Source organism: Lingula anatina, chromosome 8 (assembly GCF_051362555.1).
Source record: "Lingula anatina isolate TDL-2025a chromosome 8, LinAna3.0, whole genome shotgun sequence".
Taxonomy (NCBI): Eukaryota; Metazoa; Brachiopoda; class Lingulata; order Lingulida; family Lingulidae; genus Lingula; species Lingula anatina.
In genome coordinates, this window is record NC_141774.1 from 13,833,666 (window position 1) to 13,857,396 (window position 23,731).

The window sequence follows — 23,731 nt, forward strand, 5'->3', positions numbered from 1 at the left end:
ATGGCACTGAAGATGAAGACTTTGTGTCGTAAATAATGGATTTTGTGATAACCTTGGGAATGAAGATCTTGAGCCAGAAATAAGTGACAGTGTGTTTGCCACAGTACAGTACAGTACAGTACAGTATTTTATCCACTGGAGAAAAATTATATAAGCTTCACGTACATGTAGATCCAACGCATTAGGCCCTATACAGTAGGTCTACCAGTAGGCTACATGGAGAGGTCTCTTATTATATACGTCAGCTACCCAGAAAACACATACAATATCATAACGTTAATGTTACAAAACGTTCTGTTCTTCTGCTGGGAAGTAAACACACTTACATGTAACTGTATGACTCGAATTTATGAAATGGGAACAATAACTGTTTTATAAAGCTGCTTACTTAGAATAGTTAAGAGAATTAAAAATCATTTTACTATAAGATGTATTTCGGCACACTAGTATAGGTCTGTACAATACGTGAATGCATTAGCAAATGGCATAGGCCAACGTAGTTCTTAATCCATCTGTATGTATATCGGATACGGTAAAATTAAATCAAATCCCTCTCTCTTTTCAAGACCCGGATGTACATGCATGTGTGCTAGTTTCCAGTAGTTCATTTCCCAACAGCTAATTTCCACTGAGCTTACACACTATCAGTATAAAATAAATTTGTGCACTGTAGTTATGTGTCTTTAAATATTGTAAAATTTACGAGTTATATTCCTCTTGTAAAATGATAATGTTAATTTTATGAGTGCAGCCGCTAAACGTGCTTTCACAAAATATAATTAGCCCTTCTTGTGATGGGGCCTCCAGCTGGATAGCGTAATGCAAAGTTAATATTTAATTGTGAATTATTACACTTAAATTACGAAGATATACAGTTGGGCTAGCAGAAGTGAACGTAGTCCCCGTTCGGTAAAACAGATGGCAGTTTATACCTGGGGTTGGTCAAGAGAAAGTAAAGTTCAGGGAGTTTGGTCCTCACCAGCTTCTTTGTACACAATTCCCACTCGTCGGAAATGGTCTTGCATCTTTTCCTCTGTGCTCCAAGGATGGACGTGAGGCCCCAGTAAAAGAATTCCGTAAGAAGACATTCAAAATCACAGGTTGGATCTCCAAAGTGATACAGGCCAGTGCAGTTTGGATATCTGAAAATTGTGTTGAGAACAAAATCATCGAAATTATCAAAACGATGTTTTGTGAGAATTTATTTAAATCAGGAATTGTGAATATCGTAGTGTTCTGTTTGATTGTGTCGCCATGGGTAAATTGTACTTTTTTAATTAAAATGTGTCACGGTTGATTAGCTTTTCGTTTTTCTCTTATTTTTCTAACCTAAGCTTTTGAGAGTGTCATGAATAAACGCATGAGTTTTCATGTCAATGGGACCTACAGCACCTGTTTCGTCACGGGATTATGCTTTAAGTACCTCATGAAGGTTAAAAATAATAAAAAAAATAATAAACTTATTCTTCCAAAATATGTTTTTGATGTAGTTTGTGCATAGAAGTAATTTGCTTGTCGGTATTCAAATGTTGTGATCAAGTATATGGCCGCTTTCCCAACAGCGGACTAACAAGTCCGCGGATCAAAGTTTGCCGACCCAGTTGAATGCTTGTTGCGTAATCTCCGCTGGGAATATACATGTATTCAGTGTTTGCGGTATTAGGGGACTTGTATTCATTTTACAGCGCACAGCGGACGACTCGTGTTGTAGGGCCTACCTAGTACAAGTACCAAAATATGAAACCTGATTTGAGGGAAAATCATTTACCTGAATGTATGATTGAATGCAAAGCCACAGTCCTTTATAGCCTTGAGCATAGCCTTGCCCAGAAGAGATGTGTCATTCTGTGCAAACTGTTCAGGGAAAGCATATGTTATGCCAATATCTTGGATGAGGTGGAGAATCTCTTCAAGAGATTCGTCGAACTCAGAACTATGTTCCTCTGGTGGATGGATTTCATTGGCCTCCAGGTCTTGGAACATGTATTTCCTGAGAGAAAATAAAAAGTTAAATCAAAGCGAAAAGTACCACTGACTTGTTGACATTTGATAAATAACTTTAAGGAATTCATTAGACTTGCTATAAATCCGCTATGATTATTCTCCTATTTCATAGCGGGACTTCTATTGTATTTTAATGTGTATTTTAAGAGATATCTTGGGACATAAGATTAATCCATAGGTCAAAGCACATCAGTGCTTGAAAAATTATTTGTAGTGTGTTTTCGCATCCACATACCCTTCCGTTGCTTTCTCGACTTGTTCAATCTTGGCGTTCATTTCCGCTTGGTCTCTGAAACAGCGACAGTATTTAATTAATTGCTTGCGTCGCTACCTCGTATACATGTAGCACAATACACAATGTGTATGGGCCTGTAGAGCCGTATGCTAATCAACTGAATACCAATCCACAACGAAGAGCAATATCCCCTTGAACACTGGCAACTTACATGAATGCGGTATATTTGTTGTCTCTTAATCCGAATATAAGGCAATATTCATACTCTCAATAACACGTACAAGAGAGCTCCGGGGGGCAGGTTGTATATATACAGTGTCATTAAACGATGCTTGTTGGAATAATAATAATAATACTTTTATTAGGTCAATCTTATTTTTCAACCATGTTTTTAACCTACAGAGACAGGAATACCCTTTTTATCAACATTAACGACCTAGTACAGGTACTTTAGTATTATCATAACGCTGAACTTTATTCTTCATTTACAATGACAAAAATATCAACCTGAACATGATCAACGTAGCCCTTCGTTTCACCATGTTCTTGATCACAGCTGGACTATCCACAAGACCGTCACCATTGTTATCCAGGTACTGGGCCATCACTCCAGCAGCATGGATCATCTTAACATCCGGGAATCCAGCAGTTGCGACAATATACACGCCAAATACGTTGAGATATTTCGCAAAGAACGGTTTCAGTTCGGGAACAGTGCTTGGCAAACGAGAGATTGTTTTGTTGACGCAAGGGATGCTGGGATACTTTATAGTGTTTTGGTTCTGCTTTTGGGCCTTGTGCTGGAACAAAAAGATAGAAGAGGGAGGGATGGGGGAGGGGGAGGAGGAAAGGGAGGAGGGAGAGGAGTGTAGGGCCACTGAAGAAGAGGACCTCGAGTCAAATAAGGGCCTGAATACACTGAAAGAGAAGTAAGAGAAGGGATGGTTGATTTTGTCGCCTGCAGGTGTGCTGCACTCATAATTGATCTTTCCTGTCGCTGCGCCTGCGCACACTGCCTTTATGTACTGACACCTGTGTCAAAGTAGACAAATAAATATATAAATAAACAATAAACAAAATAAAATAAATCAACGATAAGTTAAAAGAATTACATGTACCATAGATACTGTAAACGTTCGTGTCTATGATTGGAAATGAAAACAAACTGCTTGTAATTAAAAATGAATAAATAAATGAATAAATAAAAATAAATAAATAAATAAAACTTGTTTTTATTAAAGCTCTTGCAGACAGGCTGAGCTACGCTTTAACCATTTTTTCTAATAATTCTAACACGTGTCCTCCATTGACCAGTGGCCACGTTCAGTAAAGGGATGTGGATTTTTAAGTAGGCATGACGTCATAACTCTGCTGACCTCCTGTAGAAGGCATCGGTCGACCAAGTTACAGGCAGTTCCCATGTTGTTTTCATCACAGCTCAATAAAACACATTCACGATAATATCAGTCAACTTGAACTTACTGACTCTGACGCTGTGTAAATAATACTAGGCAGGTGCAGTTGCAACCCGGCCGTTTCTCATTTCCGTATCAGATACAAATTTTGAAAATTCTTTGGAGTGCCGTTTGTTTTTCTCGATCTGGAGGTTTGGTATGGGTATTGGGGGGGGGGGGGGGGGGAGGGCTTGGATTGTTGTTTAGTTATCCCTCTTTTCAAATCTTGAGATTCTTGCAAATGTAAAAAAAAATAATAATAATAAAAAAATTAAAAAAAGAACAATCCTAACGAGTGAATATTATGTTTAAATTAGTTTAATATATTGATTAAAAATATGGCAAACTCTTACATGTTGTCGTACTTCTTCCCATTGTTGTCACACAGTGGCGTGTCACCTTTGAAATATGAATTCACGCTGCATATGGTGTTCTCATTGTATCTTGTACAAAAAGGCAGCACTGGGATGGCAAGAGTAGCTGTAAGAAACGTTGAAAACAAACGTTTACGATCTAATCTTGTTTAGGGCCCCTTTACACTGGACGGCGTTCTTTCTGCGTCCAGCAGTAAGGACCCATTTGAGAGTTAAAAAATTATAATACTTTACGTGTCGACAACTGGCCGATCATTGAGCATTCATTCTGATACAAAATCAATGCTCCTGTCTCCTTATTAAGACCACAGCGATGCTAAATTTCATGGTCGCAGAAAGGACGCAGAAAGGACGCCGTCCAGTGTAAAGGGGGTATTATGAACAGATACGATGACACACATCTGGATTGGAGGCGATTTTTAGCCCTATGGCACTGAATGAGGTGACCGGTGTATCCTGGCTCTGTCCATAGAAATGTCTTAGGCTTCGTTCACATGCAATGTCTATTTTCTAATTTCTATTTTCTATTTTCGCTATCTTATTATCACGGTCTGTGCCCTGAATATCCCGCCGCGTAATTACTGGCAGCGCGAGCCAGTTACTTATAGTAACTTATAGTAACTGGCTCGCGCTGCCAGTAATTACGCCGCGGGATATTCAGGCCACAGACCGTGATCATAAGACATACCGCAAATAGAAAATAGAATTTAGAAAATAGACATTGCATGTGAACGAAGCCTAAGTGTGAGACCTGAACGTCGGCTTGACTTTAATATTACAAGAAAAATGATTTGCCTATAATCTTTAAAGAGTTAATTGAGATGCTTTTGAAAAGTATACTGCACTATTTTGAGGCGAATCAAGGAATATCGATAGGAATAGAGTAAACCAACTTTTTAAACCTCGTGATACTCACCATCAAACAACAGCAGTGATAGTACTGAACACTTCCAAATTTTCAAATTCCCCGACATCTTGTGAGAACCCTGTCTGCCAGTGTTAAGCACAGAGCGTGTGTACTTGCTTATTATAACTGTTGGCTTTCAAAATTGTTTTCCTCTTGATGATTGTTATAATGACAACTTGCGTACACTACTCTGTCTGCAATAAATGGCAGCTGGGAACAAAACATCTTAAATCCACCAACGTGCTTCTTGATTAAAAACCTTCCGCGCGAGGTCAACGAGACCCTGTTAAAGTGCACGTTATTGGTAGAGATTATGTTATGTTTCCCTTCTGTATCAGCAGGCTCGCAGGAAGGATTGCAGTAATCTTGTATGGAAAGGAAGTCACGTCAGAAATTCCTTTTTATGCAGGGTATTATACTCATACGGTTTATTTAAACATTTGGCATCATACCCTTAATATCCGTTTTCTGGTTTGAACTTTACTGAAGCTGTGTTGGCCGCGTTTCTCAAGTATGAAGAACGTGGATAAATGCAATCGTTGATAAAGTCCGTCTCTCTGGGTTTGACCTTGACTCATTTATTTATAAAAGCACGGTTTAGATAATATTTATGGCATATGGTGACTAGCACACATAAAACCCTATTGAATGGTTCGCTGAATGGTAATACCAATAAATCATAACACGCCACATGATGTGGGTTTAAAAAAGGAGTGGGTAAGCAACAATATTTAGGAGGAAAGGAAGAAGCCCGTTAAATCTATTATAGTACATTTAAGGGGGGTATTAGGTGAGTAGCTATAGCTGACATCCGATGTATTTTAAATGCACAGTAAAATGGGGGTGGGTATTATATGGCCCAGTAAATGGATTATATGTAATAAACCTTATTTTCAAATTTGAGATGAGGAGAGCTGAGATATGCAGTTCCACATTGCAAATATTATTTTGTGTGAAACAATTGTGTTTGCATGCTAAGAGGAACAAAATGGCAATTAAGCTTCACCTTCATGTACCTTCTCACTCAACATACTTCCGGTTTTGAAGTTCATCGCCAACGGGAGGGGGGGGACTCTGGAAAAAGAGTATGTACTACATTAGAATTACAAAAGTGTTGTTGCCTGCAAATTCGCTGCATCCACTTACGCTCAAACTCTTGTATATTATTTTAAAATAAGTTAACACTACATCATGTCCACGAGCATTTGACTTGGTTAACTACAATAACATCTATCCAGATATTTACGGTTCTTACCTTTTTAAATATTAATAAATATTGGTGTTCCTCTGCATATTTCTATTTCCAATAAATTCCAATAAACAAATATCATGCTTTCCTATTCTCACAAGTCTAAAAATCTTCCCAGCCGTACACAGGAATAAGGGCAATCGTCTTATCAGTATGGTCTATCTAATCAATGGGACACACGACTGGCACAGATGTGTCACGAAAAAGAAATGGAAATTTCGTCTAACGCACTCGGTTAGAAAAAATATAATTGCCAAAGTTCTCACCTCATATAGGGCATTCGACGCAAAAGGCCTAGTTCATCTCAGAAAAAGTAAGTAAATTACAAGTACTGGAAAGTCCCGTTCTTATTTTAGTCTTAGTGTAAAAGCTAATAGAAATGATTTATTTTAATAATCATATCTGTTGATATTGATTTGTAAATATGTCCAATGTCTACGAAAAATGTTTAGGAACAAATATATGTATCATCCTGGTTTAAGTCAGATAAAGCACTCGACGCGAAGCTTTATGCGAAATGGAGCAGATAATTGTTCCGAACTCATTTCGCTCGTACTTTGAGATAATCTCCGCGATTCATCTATAATCCGTGCATGTTGTGACCTTGTGCGCGAAATGATAAAACCGAACAGATAGTTCCACCAAAATTCACTGGGGATTTTTGATGCCAACGGCTGTATATATATAACCTAAAATGAACAATGAAAATTATCAGCGCCGAGGAAGGGAATAAAGTGGTTTCGAAAAGGCTTAGCTTTGAGACAATAACGCCAGCGACCATCAATTATATTGCGTTATTTTTTGCTGTAGAGATGATGTTAACACATTTATTTCATTGGAAGGGCGTAGTGATGGTACTCTGTTTGGTCCATGGTGAGTACTGACTATTTGCAGAAGGTATTCTCGCTTAAAAGACAGATTATTTAGATTGCCTGTATTGCATCTGCATTTTTGGGGTAAATCCTTTTTTATAGGTGTTTCAAAAATTGGTTTTGTAAACGTCGACATAATATTTTCTTTTTTACAATATTCCGCATTTTTACTGAACCACTTCTTGGCTACAAAGTCAAGTCATCACCTGGGGTATCATACCATTCTACAAAAAGACATGACTAAAATGGCATAACGATTATATTTTTCTTCAGCTTGAAATTTATTACTGTCTGGTAGAAAACATATCAATCCAAGTGTATATCAAAAATATTATAAATACAGCATTTAGTTGACATACCACTAGTGTATTTCTAAATTATGCATTTTTCTTTTAAATTTCAAACTTTAACTAAAATTTTCATGGAATTCCAATGGTATTCCCATGCAGGCATAATGCGAGCAATGAAAAAACCTATGGCAACTTTCTAGCGACTGGGATTGCTTAAAGGTTGCTAAAAGGTTGTAAGCGCAGTGTGACCAAAGCTTCTGATAAATAAATATGCGTTCCTGCTCGTGCCCCTGCAGCCGTATCCATGTACGGTCGAGTTCCAGTGTAATGCTAGCTTTCAGTACCTCATACGACAACAGGGCTCCGTATCTCGAAAGGTTCGCTATGTTGCGCACGTGCGCAAGCGTCTCGATTCCATAACAGATTCTATTTCGAGATACGGGGATATGGAATCGAGACACGTGCGCAACATAGCGACCCTTTCGAGATACGGAGCCCAGGGCTGTATCCTCTTCAGGGGGTTTAGTTAGGAACGTCTTCAACCAGTTTGAATCAGAGCCAAAATATGCCAGGAATATTATAAACGAAGTGTTGCTCAGTATTAAAAAAGAAGACTTAACATTGCTGTTCTTCCATTTCCATCAATCAGCAAGGGCAGCTGAGAAGACGGCGGCGACATCCATGGTAAAAGCAGAGGAACACAATTTCCCTACTTTGTCCCCCGATCCCGTTCGTTTCCTGTGGCCACTCAGAACCCTTTTCTTCCCAACCAAACACAAATCAAAGAAGAAGAATAAATATTGTCTTAACACTAGAGACCCCATCTCACCAAAAACCTTGTTGTCTTTAATCAAAAGAAAACCAAAAAAGAAGAACAAAAAGTGCCTGGACAAGACAATATCGCCTGTACCAGATACCTTACCAGAGCTGAAGACGTTCTTCGTGAAATACCTCAACGTATTTGGCGTGAATATAGTCGCCACTGCCGGTGTCCCGGATGTTAAGATGATCCATGCTGCCGGAGTGATGGCCCAGTACCTGGATAACGATGGTGACGGTTGTGTGGATAGTCCAGCTGTGATCAAGAACATGGTGGAGCGTAGATCTACTATGATCATGTTTAGGTTTGTGTTTTCTGTTATTTCTTTTATATTGGGGGCGTTCATATCCAACTTTTAAAACAGGGTGAATCGAATCGATTAATGGTCATGTGCATACGATTATTTTCGTCTTTTTCGTATTATTTCCTATTTTACTATAATTTATATGAATAATAGTTCAAATAACACGTGATGTCTCTTTTTTTCTTCTTTCCTTTTTTTTTGGTTTACTGCATTCAAGCTCAAAACTTTGGTGTGTTTTTTTGTTTGAAATGGAAAACAAAAACCGTGTTGTTTAGCTATTTTAGATGTAAATAATTTTATAGAAATTTCAATTAAGTGAATCCTTTTTGAAGAATTTTCAAAATTTTCATGTTTGTTTTTATGTAGAGACGAGGCTGAGTTGGAAGAGCGTGCCGACGAGATTGATGAACTTCTTGACGAGATAATTGGGTAAATATTTAAACATTTAATCCATATAAAATTGTCTTGTTTCTGATTATCCTCATGTACCCTTGAGCATTAGGGTTTTAATGTTTTTAATTCGACTCTTTGTTAGGACTAGAAAAGCACTCCGAGAGCGCAGACCTCCGCCAAGGCAGCAACTTGTAATTATTATTGATAATTGATTGATTATTGATCCGGATCACCACCGAAAACCTATCATCTCTTCCTTGGCCCACTTCTGACAGTTCCTAAAAATTTCATCAAAATCGGTCCATAGCGTATTGAGTTGCGTTGGTGACGGCAAACAGACAAACAAACAGACAAACAGGGGTGAAAACATAACCGCCTTGGCGGAGGTAGTAATTGCCATGCCATCTCGTACAAGGACGGGCGGGGAGGGGGATGGCGAAGGAGTTGGGGAGGGGAGAAGAATGGGTTCAGGCGGGAAGGAGGGCGACGAGTGGGAATTCAGTCATAAGTAGATCCCAGGTTAATAAACTGAGGCTCTGTGCTACATCGAACCCACCCTCATTAGGTTCTAGCGACGATTTCGCTGCAAAATAATTGTCCTCATTCTAGATTTTGATCCACTTACGTCGCTTGTCTGTTTCATAGGGAGATTTCCCTGGTAATAGATCTCTATCACGGGGAGATTTCCCTGGTAACGACTTTGTATCACAGGGAGCTCCCCTGGTAACAACTTTGTATCACAGGAAGCTCCCCCTGGTAACAACTTTAATTTGCATCACAGGGAGCTCTCCTGGTAACAACTTTGCATCACAGGTGCCCTGGCTTCACCTGTTCACGATTCCAACTCAGTTACGTCACGCTAACCCTTATTTATTTGAATTGAGGGCGGATTCGATGTTACACCTTGTTATAATGCATATAGAAACTACCTTTCACGACAACAGTGATTATCACCCAATTTGTTCCGCAGAAAAATCAAATTCCAAGCTCTTTTTGGAGATGAAACTCACCCTCCAGAGGAGAGTAGCCCTGACTTTGACGCCACTCTGGAAGAGACACTGCACCTTGTCCAAGAAGCTGGATTAGTGAATGCTTTCCCGAGACAGTTTGCTGTTGACGAAGACTCACTACTGGGTCGGGCTTTGGAAAAAGCTATCGATGACTGTGGTAATGCTTTTGACGGCACCTTTAGGTAAATATTCTGCATTGGGTAAATGAATGGTCTGGGTTTGCTTTTATTTAAATGATATCAATGATGGTTTAATACGGCAAAATATATAATTTTTTTTGTCTTTTGTGTAATGATGATAAAAGGCAAATTGTCTCTAAACAAAATAAGCTAGTTTACAATCTATACAGTAGGCCTATATATATGTTTGTTTGTTTGTTTGTTTTCTCTTATGTTATGCAAAATTATTCTTTCCACCCCAGACGTATTCACCATATTTTTGCTTGTTAAATTCACATTCCTTTCGAAAACGACAATCTTGGCGAAGAATGTTGTTTCGACCTTCATATCTAAGTCACGCGGATTAGATTCATGTACGTTTTCTAATCTAGTTAAGTATGACGAAATGTGCGGTAATGCCGTCATCTGGCATGTTCAGATCTCCATTAAAAAACATTTCACTCGATTGTTTCTACATCAAACCTTCAATTAAACTGATCTTTAGTCGCTGAATCAAGTCTCTAGATTTAACACAGACTGCTTTTATTGTGTTACGTAATATTTATCCTATATTAATGTTACAGATGTTCCAACAGACACATAATCCAAAAACAAAGCAATTTCCCTCTAATCATGCGCTTGACTGCAAGTTTTCTAGAAAATATTAAACTGGCAAAGGGATAATTAATCTCATGAAAAAAAGCAAATATCATACATGATAAAGCCAATGTTTTTTCCGATATATATTTTTTCAAGTCAGCCAAAAAGTGACTATTTTTATGAAAATCAAACGTGTTATTTCGCAAGAACATGTATAAAAGTCTTAAGGTTGCAAGATCAATATTACCGTGATAAATTAATGTATTTGGCAATCAAACACTTTAAGCGATTATTTAAAGGTACTTTTCTTGCATTTAGGTATCCTGACTGTGAAGGCGTCTTCCACTATGATGATGACACGTGTGAATACAAATGTCTTCTCACGGAATTCCTATACTGGGGACTCACGTCAATTCTCGGCGCACAGGATTACCCCGGGCGATGTGACGAAATCTCGGATGAGTGGGAGCTGTGCACGAAAGATTTAGTAAAGGAAAAACTACCAGAACTTTACTCTCTCTTGACAAGAAGAATTGGAAAGTACAGGTTGCCTACAATTTTGCCGAACGGAAAGTATGGAAAGTTCTGTTGACTTTAGGCGCGTTTTGATTTTATCATGATCGACTATATAAAGCACATCAGTTTGACGCATTACTAGTCTGAAGCGTATCACATACGCAATTGAAGTATTTTGTGGATATGATGGGCACAGAAAAAGAAATTAAAATAGTTATAAAAAGACAAACATATAAAAATTGCAATACATTTAACAGTGAGATATATACCATCTCCGTCTCAATTACGTCACGCTTACCCTTATCTATTTGAATCTATTTACCTCTTAATTGGAAGGTTAAGTGCTCTTCAACTCTCATGTTTGTCTTAAGTGTATCGAATGCACACTCACTGGCGATATTTATCTCAGATAAAAATCTACATGTGTGTTATTTTCAAAGAGCAGCTCCAGCAGACCTGGGGGCACTAGATGAAATCTGAACATAGGGCTTTATAAGGAGCCAGGGAAATAAAGAAAATTTTTTCTTGCAAAGCTTCAAATATATATATATATGTTTTTTGACACGGGCTTGATCCAGCTTAGCCCTCCAAACTAACAGGGTTGCATTGGCAATTTTCACAAACAAATAATAAAAATAGATATACCGGATCTTTATCCTGTAATATAATTGGTTGGTTTTGAATTATACCATATATAGGTTCAACTTTTAGAAGATCACCATTAAGGTGACCATGGCTAGGACGAGGAGAACATCAAGAAGGCGTTATAATCCTACAACAATCAACTGTTCTTCGGATTTATTAGTTATTTTCTGACAATTCAGGATAACTGCCGCAAACCACATCGAACAACAGTACCGCTCCGTTATATTAGAATTAGAATTTAGCTCGATACAAACAGGCACAATCTGCACTAGTGCCCAAAGTTTGTGTCAGTAAGCCCTTAGTCAAATAAATATACTGTTCTGGGCAAGGCTTTTCCCAGCGAACCGTTCAGCTGTCATTTGGACGGTGACAAGAATGATCTACATACGGTTCAAAACACATGTGGGCCTTAAATGAATGCTGAGCCTTGGACATAATATTCGTTATAATGTCCAAGTCTGAGCTAACTTGCCGCTAAATTGTATTAGGGTACACCCTCCGGATCTTTATACGTACGGCACCTGACAAAACTGATAGACAAGAGAGGCAATTTTAATATCTTCAGCGAGAGATCGTTCTTAATCCGAAAGAGACGAGAAGGCAATTTTCATATTTGTTCAAGAGATTTCGTAAGCCGAAGATCGGGAGCAAAATCAGCGATTCGAGCGAAACGAGAAAAACAATTCTCATATTCGTTCAAAAGACTTCGTTTGCAGAATATCGCCAGCCGCAGATCGTTCGCAATCCAAGCGAGACGACATGGCAATTTTCATATTCATTGAAGGGTATTCTTTTGCGAAAGAGCGTCAGCGGAAGATCGTTGCCGAGTATTTTTAACCCTCCCTCCCCGATGAAATTTATTGTTTTTTATAATATTTTTCGTTTAATTTCTACCCCATTTAATTATGGCAGTTTCCCTTCTTAATCGTGTTACCATATTAAAAAAATGTTTGCACCTCTCACACTCAGTAAATTATCCGCCGCTGATATGGTTTCTCCAATTTTACTTAGAACTACACATTTACAGGACTTTGTCGTTTTACTAACAGATCTAACTATAGTTGTTCTCCCATAATAAAAAGCAATAATTTTAAACTTCATTTATGAATTAAATAATTGTAGTTGGCATATACAAGTACATGTACATTATGTTACCTTTTCTGCTTGACCATAAGTAGATGCTAAGATGGATTGCGTGTGACGTCATACTCAAAGTTTCAACCCGACTGTACCGCAGGCGTTCAGAAATAAAACGTATGAATTTGACCAACATTTCTTAATGGACAGTTTACATGGCCATTCAGAATACATAATGCGAGTACTTCCTGATCCGCCGACTAAATATGGCCGATCCCTCTTCAAAAGCAATGCCGCTAAATCCATGGTGGTCTCCCCGCCTCCACATCTTTTTTTAAAATTAACTTTCAAAATACGAAATTAGTATTTGAAATTATATGTGTGAGATAATACACTGTCACCCGAGCGATATATGCCATAACACGTCGAGCGTCAGCGAGAGGTGTTCATGGCATATATCGCGAGAGGGTGACAGTGTATTATTTGACATACATACCGAGAACAAATACAGTCATTTCATGCTAAAACACCCCTAAAACCGAATAAAGTGACCCTATATCACGCTCTAGAGATGTTATACGAAATAAACTCGTCCACGTGCGCTGGCCACCTCCAGCCAAATTCTTACGTTATGTCTGACCAATTTGGTCAATTTTTGTTAAATACTTGTCGTGGACGTTCATTTGCTTGAAAAGTATTTAATCAACCGTCGACACTGACCATGCGCGTCTCAGTTGAGCCACACCTAGCTGGGACTGCTGCGGAAAAAAGGTTCCATTGCAAAACCTCTACTTTTTAGTGACATTTCTGATAAAAAAGGAGCGTCGGACCGGAATATAGTCAAACTATTTTTTCACAAGTTTACTAAGAAAGAAATTTACTATTTGGTGATATTTCTGACGAGGCAGTTTCGGAATATAGTCAAAATCGACGGATGTTTATTACAAGTTCACGGGAGTAATAATTCTAATTTTTTTATTGTTTTTTTCTGACGACGAGGTGGTTACGGAATATAGTCAAAATCAAACGGATGTTTATTTCAAGTCCACAGGAGTAATAATTCTACGTTTTGGTGACATTTTTTACTACGAGGCGGTTTCGGAATATACATGTGCTGGTTTTCAGAGCATTCATATGCTATATGTAATTACAAGTTCAAAGGGAAGATACATTTGATTTTTACCGATATATCTGATAAAGAGGAAGAATGAACAGCTTAAAAACAAAAGGTAAATAATAACACAACCCTCGTTAAAAAGTTATAGATTTACAAATAATTTGTATACACGTGTGGCTTAAATGTTAACTAATTCCCGTTTTCAAACCATACCCATATGACATGCCTTAGTGTAATAAAATGATAAATAATAATTGTTAAACGTGAAAAGTCTATGCTAATTTTTTTAAGAGCGTGAGAGATTGTAAATTTGTCTACTGGTAGGTATATAACGTAAGCAACGTCACTATTCTCTTGGTGCCAAGAAGGTCACATGATCACTGTCTTTGGCTTTCAGCATTCAAGAGACCACGACTGATTTAACCAAGATGTAGTCGTGAAATTCTAGACTACATCGAGGTTAAATCCGAGTTCTCCGAGAGACGCTACGCAGGAATGTCGAGTGAAGCGAGACATTTTTGGGTAGCGGCTCGAGGTTGCCCTCGATCTTCACTGAAGCTTGGCTAAATGGACAGGCTTCAGTGATCATCATATCGCCACGGTCATATAACATCCCTAGGTATGTATGAAACAATAATGCTGTTTATATAGAATTTAGATACCAAAATGTTGTTCATAGGTGTCGTTGTGTTTCATTTATTTATTATTATTATTATTATTATTATTATTATTATTATTATTATTATTATTACTGGGTTTTGTCACAAACGATCTTGTTTATAGTTTTTTTTGATCGGGAAACGGATACCACAAAATGTCCAAACGTGTTCCATTTTCATCGACTGTTTGTCCACTTCTATAAACTCAATAAACAGCAACAGAAAATCAATATATAAACTACCCAAACTATAGCCTGTTACTTTTAATAATGCAACCGTGGCACGACAACAAATGATTGTCCTTTTAGAAAAAAATGTATTCGTACTTTCTACACGTCCGATCACTGGTGTATCTCCCTTGAATTACGCGCCAACTGCTTTTATAGTACAGGGTCACATGACCCACGTGACACAAAAAGGGCGCTAATACCAGCTATACATATTCATTACATCTATTTATATACATTAGCTATTTATAATAAGGTACTTATATGAAGGTAGGCTACAATATACTATTACATATTTATACATACATGTGAATACATGTACCCTACTACAAAAATATATTCCAAATATCACAGAAAGGGTCCTTTATGTATATGACTGTAAAAAATGTTATGGTATTTCGATTGGTCAAAAGAAAAAATAAATAAATAAATAAAAGTTTAAAAAAATTAAAAATAGATAAATGAATAAACGTTTGATTCCCTGTAATTCTCCAAAACACAGCTTGTGTTATGCTAAAATAAGTACCAATTTTCAAACAGCGGATTGTTCTACAAAGTCAGACAATCCATACGTGATTAAACTAAAAATTTGTAGAGTAGAACTTTTTTGTTAACAAGGAAACCAAACAAGTGAAGCATATTAATGATCTAGCTTTATGATTGTTTATATGTCAAAAGGTCATCGACCGTGAGGCTCGCTCAAGGTGATGTAGGAAAAGTCTACCACTTAAATGTTGTGATGAATTTCAATATCAACCTGTTCCATCTAGAGCTTAGGGATACATACAGCTGTTAGTCCCCTGTTCTAAATGAGGCCACATCATGTTAAAAGCCCACTATCTAGGATCTGAAACGCAATCTAAAATCATTAATTACTTCTCGATAAATTTTTTTGAGCAAAGTTAAAACTTTTAAAACAAAAATGACAGATGAATGGCCTTAATCAATATCGCATAAATAGTTACATTTACCGTCCACTGCCCTTCCTCGGTAGTCAGCCATCTTGGCAATGTTTGTAAAGAGCGGGAGTCACGGTGGGACAGTCTCGCGATATCTGTTAGTTCAGTCATTGCGCGGGTTTGGAACTTTAGCTTTTTTCCAAAATTATTACAGAGTTCTGGCGATTGTCAGGAAAAGATTAGGAAAGGTTGGTAAATCGGAGATAAGATAAGATGAAATGCTTATTTAGCTTTCCTTTAACCCATATTAGCCAGTACAAACGAACTAAATTAAGGGTCCCACTGGGAATTTTCTTTACCCGTGAAATCCACTTTTTATTTTCCAAAATACTTTAAATGTTCACATCGTTATCCGTGAATCCCCCCCATTCCCCTGCCCGGATTCGTAAATGCGGCCTTTAATTCCTCGTTCCTCCTGAAACGAAGTCATTGATTTTATACTCGGTGATTCGTTACTTTCAACTAGCCAGACTCGCATTTTGAATAAGATACCAATAAAGTTTTATTTACTAGGATTTGTGATTTGATGATTTTATTTTCATTGAACAGTTAATATCCCCCTCCCCCGAAATGGGACCTCCTAAACTGGTACCAGGTCCGGTCAATTTAAGCCACAAGTGACACATGAGCTTGAGCCTTAAAAGAATAACCTTTTAAAGAAAGTGGTATATCATTAATTCTATATCATAATATAATAAGTAATATTATGCAGTGACAGAATAAGGGGGTGTCAGTGCGGTCCTAACCCTCCCCCTTTAATTTCTGAAAAAAATCACAACAGTGGTCCCTCTGAATATTAGAATTTTAGCTAGCTATATCATAGTTCTAAACCGTACCGTACCGTTTGATAACCTTCGCATTGACATATACCAGCATCTATGAGAAAAAAAAGTGTTTCCAAGAGACACCAAAACGCCTAGACATATCGCGGTCGCGGTTTGAATGGTCTGTTTAAACAGTAGTTGGTCTATTTTAACAACGCCTTGAACGCTGTAAATAAAGTTCATTTGTAAATACTTTTTTATCAAGACGAAAGAGAATTGTTCAGTGAATGGAGATTTGAGATTAACGATAGCTTTAATCAAAATAGAAAGACGAAATGGATCTAATTTTAGTAATAGGGTTTCAAATGAAAAGGTGTAAGTGTATAAACATTTCAAGAGACCATATGTCGTGAATATCATTTATTAATCATGCTTCTCCATTCATATTCATTCCCGTATACAGCAGATCAAAGTAGTTTCTGAATCATAAGTTGTTAGTACCAGTATTGTAATGTGCGTTTTCAATAACAGATGATTGAGGCGCCTTCGTAGTAAAAACCCTCATATGTCTAGGCATTTCTACCCATCAGTTTAATTGATTTTAGCTGGGTGGAGATACACGGTATAAATGTGAAGGTTGTCAAACTTTGTAAAATTCTGCTTAAAAGTTATCAAAATTTTGTGGGATTATTACTTAAGAACGAGAATTGTTCACATTTCACACAAAACGTCAACATCATCTTCAATTTGATTTTAAGACCACGCGTTTACTAGTTTCCTAGCGCAACCACAAGACCATGACAGTAAATATAAACCTTTCCTCTACTTATATGGTGTTTCTTCTTGAGTAGCACCCTCTGTAGCTCAATTATGCCCATGCCACCCTGTTAGTTAGGAGGACTAAGCTGGATCAAGTCCGTGTCAAAAATCCTTTGAAGCTGTCCAAGAAAAAAATTTTGTTTCTCTGCATATTCTCTGCAATATCTCTCTCAAACAGTGTTAAGTAATTACTGTTTTGAAAGGTAGTTTCTTATAACTGATCATAACTTGGCCATTTCGTACAGAAAAAACGATGTTTTTGCACACCTCGTCCACGCACACACATTGTGAGTATAATTAAATTGTCACCAGTGAATTGCAGTAGGTGAGCTTGCACAGCAGTCACAATACATGGGTGCGCGTTTTCTCAGCCTGCAAAAAATGTTTTCTTTCGTTTTAACATTGTTTGTGTGTGTGTGCGTATGAGCAACTGTGCCCCATGTCCTACACAGTTGAAACCTTAGAGTGCATTCCCAGAGATTTAGATTTAGATCGACCTAACTCCCTGGGGGATCACGCTAAATTGCAGTCAGCGCGCACCATAGTTAATTACCCCCTTACAGCTTTTAGTAGGCGGGACAGACATTTAAATCCGTTAAGCTAACACCAATCTAGTGAGGCTCCCCAGGGGGATAGATCTATCTAAATATTTATGGGAATGGGGTCTTTATCCCTCACTTATTTGTAAAGGCTCGGCTGCTATGCCCTGTCATATACATATTGTTGAACATATTTTTCTTTATCTTGATGTATGCAGAATGAAGTCTTCTGTGCCAACGCAATTCTGCTGTTTAATATTTTTCAAAGTGTGTAATACATAAATAGCGACAGTAAATGTAGATGTAGAAACACACGGGTCAGCTATGAAACCCAAACAGTTATAAATAAGAGAGCGATCTTATCCAAAAAAGTTAAGGAAATTTTTATGTACACTGATCAACTTCATTATTTTTTTAAATTGAAGCTACGTGTCTTATTTAATAAGCGATGTAAACCCGTATCTACCAACACACCCATCTTTGGAAGAGACGAGCTTACGGTTCGTTGGAAACGGAGTAGATGGTCTGGGATGGAAGAAAAGGTCAGCCGTCAAGCTCCTTTTTTTTCTTTAGAATAAGCATTGGTATTCAATTTAAATTATAATAAATCTGCTTAATTCTTCTTTTTATCATTATATCAATAGCATAAGCCCAGCAAATCCACAGATATTGGTATAACATTTATACTTAAGACTTTCCGCCCCTCCCCCCCCCCCCCCCCCCCCCAGAGACGAGAAATACCGGCACATGTTTATAACTGATGAAATTGCAAATTATAAGCTATGCACTTAATAGCATGGTAATATGTGATTTCATCATACGTTCTATTTCATTCGTACAGGTGGTATATTGCTTTTATAATGATGATGTTTACTGAGAACGAAATTACACAATTGGTACATTTGCTGGCTCTTTAAGCTTCGTTAGACGTGTCATTTTCTCAGCCTGCAGGAATGTTTTCTTTCGTTTAACATTGTTGGTGTGTGTGCTTGTGAGCAACTGTGTCCCATGTCCTGGACAGTTGGAACCTTAAGCTTCTGTTTGTAAAGTCTTGACCCCTGCCCTCTCTTATAAGTATTATCGAACATATATTTGTTTATTGTGTTAAAGATATGTAGAATGAATTATTCTATGATATCGCACTTCTGGCGCACAGTTTTTTTCAAATCGCGTAAAACATAAATAGCAACAGAGATATGACTTGATAGAGAAACAAACGCGTTGGCTATGAAATCCTTAAAGAGAGTTGTTTTATCACGATGCCCTACCAAGAAACGTTCGATTCACAAAGTGCCGAAGAAAACATTCTCCTGCCTTCACACAACGAACCATTTACCATGTAAAATAATTATTTTGAAAATGTAAACAGCAAAAGCTGGGAAAGAGACATTGTCCAAACAGTCAAGGGAAAATTTGCATGTAGACTGATCAATTTCATCATTTATCAAAATGAATCTACGTGTGTAATTTAATAGAATATTGGCAATGTAAACTCATATTTACCAACATGCTTTCACTTGGAAGACACAGGATCAAAGAAAGAAGATAGCATAAGGTCCTTGGTCAACGGAGTACTAGCAGTTGGAGGAAAAACCAACCATTTTGCCAGAAAAGGTCAGCTGTCTGTCTGAATCTTGTTTCAGTTGATAGTCCAGTAAACGAACGGCTTAGGTTGGAAAAAACTGTTAACCAAGGTTTCTCAATAGAATCCGGTCCAGTTTTGGACTAACAGCATCCAGATAATATCCCACCGGAATCCACCCATGGCAAAATGCCAAAAATCTAAAATGGCCGCCAATGCATAGGGGAGGGTGTTTAAGTGGGGATATCATGGTAACTAGGTAACTAGAAAGTTGTGATAAGTATCATATCTAATATTCAAAGGCATGGCCATTCATTTGAAAAAAGTTTAGAAGTCAACAGAGGTAAAGGTCAATCTCAAAAAAAGGACCAAAATAGCTTAAAATACAGCATCAACTTTCTGTATTCTTTCAAAATGAACTTTTTATGAGTTTTAGAGCTCCTATTGAGAACTGCATACAAGAGACCACCTTTGTGAATATTGTATTTAACTGACCAAGGGGTAAAATAATGTATGTCAAGGTCAAATCTGCATCTTAAAAGATACAAAAGTAAGCTTTGTGATCCCCAGAACACATGCCAAGCTAGTTAATTTAATCATTTGATGGCCAAATTTCTTCAGATGAAAATTTTGAAATAAAAGGGCAATACTTTTTTAACGAAGGGAAGCCAAGGTAATGTATGTCTGTCAAGGTCAATCTCAACAGTGGCTTGAAATGTAACTACATTTTGGGGGACTTTGGTTTTCTAGAAATGTATACTTTAAAACATGTTTATGTCATCTTTTAGTGACAAATTGTCACAAACACATGACGAGATAAAATATTCTTGGATATTCATATTATGATCCTTTGAATGTTTATACACTGTACATGCACAATGTAGTTGCCCAAGGTTGCCGACGTGGCAACCAATCGACATTTGTTTAGGACCCCAGGAAACTCTAATCAGGAAATGGAACAAAATAGGAACAAACATTTCTAGGTTCCGAAAATTTCGCTTTGACTATAATGTTACTTTTTTAGCTCGACGAAAATGCCCCGATGGAGCCATCGACATTTTTCACATAACTCAAAACCTATCTACCCGGTATACCTATGAGATCTCTCGTCCAACAGTTTAGGCATGAATTAACACCTACACAGTGCGTGTTGATCGTGACCAAAATGAATGCATGATCAGTACTAGAGTGCGTGTTCTAAGAAAGAGAAGAATTACATCAGCTGTGTTATGTCATAATAATTCACCTGGATATCCTCATATCCAGGAACTGCGGAAATTTGCCCAATTTTCCAACATGATTATCTCGTGTTTGGTCCTGTTTGTGCTTCCTTATCGCAGGGCTTAAGTGCAGGTCCTGATTTGCAGCAACAACAACATTACAAAAGAGAGCAGCTGCAGTCGCAGCTGGTAGAACTCGCTGGCTCAAGCAGAAGCGTGTTGCTGAACAGAGTCATGCACTCTTGCGTGTACGTGTACCTGCTCGTAGTCACTTTAGCTGCCTTGAAACCCGCGATTCGCAGACCACAACCGTAACAACTCAGACAACTGAAGACCCGCATCGAAATTTGGAAGATGTGTTATAATGGTTTTATTTATGAATGATGATTCAGAAAGAATTAGTCAAAAGAAAAGTAATATAGACGCTAAGTATGAGCAAGATATCTTCAATCATATTAATTTAGGTAATATAAAAATAGTCCAAATTAGACACAGAGTAGTGTACCTGTAGACTGTAATTAGTGACCATTGCAGAAAACCAAAGAAATTCCATTCGAATGGCATATAGCGATTGTTACTTAATTGACCCTGAATTAAGAATATGGGAAGAGGAAATTATGCTTAAAGTATGTATCAAAACAAAATGGAGATCTGAGAATAGATAGAAATGATTTGCTCAGAATATATAGTTTGCCCCTTTAAAGGAAATCTTTGACCATGGTATACCGGTACGTAAAAAAATATGACGTGTACAATGAAAACTGGATCATCATATGAGGCAGATAAAAGAGAAGCCCACTCTTAGAGTTGCCCATTATTCATTCGTTACGGTTCCAATGCCGCTCCATCTGAAGCGCCTTTATCTTCTGAGTCAGCGTTAATCTACTTAGACTATAACTTTATTCAGAAGGTGTACTTTGTTAGTACCTCTCTGCCAAGAATTCAATAAACCCTATTTGACTGGATTGAAGGAACACCAGGAGTTTGTTGTTCTTTGCCTGCTTTATTACCCCCGTCTCATGAATCCGATAAAAAAGAAAAAGAAAGAGAGAAAAAACCCGTGAAAGATGCACTCGCAATAAAGTGCATCGCAGAGTCGTCTCCCAGTATATTGCGAAAATTAAGGGGAACATGCAAAGTACTGCCCGGGCAGCGTCAACTACCACTGGTGGGACGTCATGACAATGTGGCGCAGAATGTTCAAACGAGAAACTCCCTGTAGCGACAAATTGATGCTTGAGACAGGAGTCTCTGCACTGAGACGATAAGTTTCCCTTAATGAAAATTGTGCTGTTTAAAGTGAGTTGATTCTGACGTTTTATTTGTTTTTGTTTTGTTTTTTTTTTGAAAAAAAAAAAGAAACGGTTGTTGTCTCTTTAGGCTGGTTGAAAAATTAGAAAACATAATCTGTACAAAGGGGTGATATAATGAGGTAATTTTGGCTTTCATAATTATAATTACAAGAAATTACAATGTGATAAATACGTAAGTATATAAAATATATATATATATAAAATATATAAAATAAAGAGAAAAAATCCTAACAATATCGTTAATCTCTTTGAAACTTATTCCCCGTTTTCACATCGCGTGTTTACGTAGGTCGCTCGTGGTGCATGTTGTAGAAGAGCGCTCAATTTTTTCCATGGGGATCCACTCACATGAAAACTTGATAACAGATTTGCTAATGTTTATGACTCCGAGTTACTTTAAATGTTTGACAAGACTGATGTTATAATGATAATAATAATAATAATAATATTTATTTCTTAAAACCGCACTACACTACCGTCTCAGTGCTGTTTACAGATAAAATTATCAGGATTACAACTAATTATATAGATAATAAAAGCTAAGGTAAAAAACAATTAAGATTATTAATGCTTGTGAAAATAGTAATGATCTGAACAATAAAACTTTTTTTCTGATAAAATGAGAAAATAATAATTAAAATACTGTTCAAATAAGAATGTATTTAAGTCTTTTTTAAAAAACCTCAACACTATCAATAGTCCGAATGTGTGAGGGTAGTTGATTCCATAAAATGGGTGCTGCAATTGAAAATGCCCTGTGGCCGAAGGTTTTGGTTGTTTTTTTTTATTATCATTTCTGGAAAAACAAAGAGTGGAGGTGGATCTGGTAGATCTGGTGAGCCTGGGTGTACTTGGATGTAGCATCGAGTTAAAATATGAGTGGCATTCACCTCTGGTGATTTTAAAAACAAACAACAGTAATTTAAAAACAATTCTCTGTCGTACAGGAAGCCAATGTAGTTCGAATAAAATGGGTGAAATGTTTGATCTGTGAGGGTTTTGGTTAGTAGTCATGCTGCAGCATTTTGGACAGATTGCAGTTTTTCAATTTGGTAGGTAGGAAGACCATACAGTAGGCTGTTTCCGTAGTCAAGATGTGCAGTTACAAAGGCATGGACAAGTCTCTCAATTTGACTTTTATCAAGAATATGGGACAGGTTGGAATTTTTTAAGACCATAGAAAGCGACTTTGCATTTTTTACTGATGTCGGCAGCCATATCGCACCTATTATCAAAAATTACTCCAAGGGTTTTAACCCCATCTTTTACCGTGACTGTACTGTTTCCGATTTCTAATAGTTCTAGTTTTTCTGCGTCCTTAGAAAACGCGAGGTAAAGTGATCTACTTCTGTTTGGCATCATTGAAAACAAGTGAATTGGCATTAAGCCATTGACTCAACTGAATAATTAATACATTTCTGGATAGATGGTATTACATCTGATGGCCTGTCGCAAACAATATAAATTTGTGAGTCATCTGCATAGAGCATTAGGTTAATGTTGTCGGTCACCCATATGATTTTGGGCTGTTGTTGATCTTTATTTATTTATTTATTTATTTATTTATTTTTTACACTGCCAAGTATTGATTTACAACGATAATTTGGATTGACTCTTGAAACTC

General features: G+C 37.4%; 3 protein-coding genes across 3 annotated transcripts in view; 2 read left to right on the forward strand and 1 right to left on the reverse strand.

Annotated features, from left to right (window-relative positions):
* The window catches only part of LOC147760410 (uncharacterized), a 150,741-nt gene that overhangs the window by 109,762 nt on the left and 17,248 nt on the right, over positions 1-23,731 (forward strand). The window lies entirely within an intron of this gene.
* LOC106154878 (uncharacterized) lies at positions 95-5,557 on the reverse strand. Its single transcript, XM_013529415.2, has 6 exons — positions 4,984-5,557; positions 4,047-4,173; positions 2,747-3,271; positions 2,240-2,293; positions 1,769-1,990; positions 95-1,142 (listed from the first exon to the last, which is right to left on the reverse strand). Exons 1-6 carry the CDS (start codon positions 5,039-5,041, stop codon positions 881-883), a joined length of 1,248 nt encoding a protein of 415 aa, XP_013384869.1. The 5' UTR covers positions 5,042-5,557; the 3' UTR covers positions 95-880.
* On the forward strand, positions 6,956-11,791 carry LOC147760417 (uncharacterized). The gene is made up of 5 exons (XM_086994484.1): positions 6,956-7,096; positions 8,035-8,509; positions 8,876-8,938; positions 9,873-10,094; positions 10,989-11,791. The coding sequence occupies exons 1-5, from the start codon at positions 7,036-7,038 to the stop codon at positions 11,260-11,262; spliced, it is 1,095 nt and encodes a 364-aa protein (XP_086850610.1). The 5' UTR covers positions 6,956-7,035; the 3' UTR covers positions 11,263-11,791.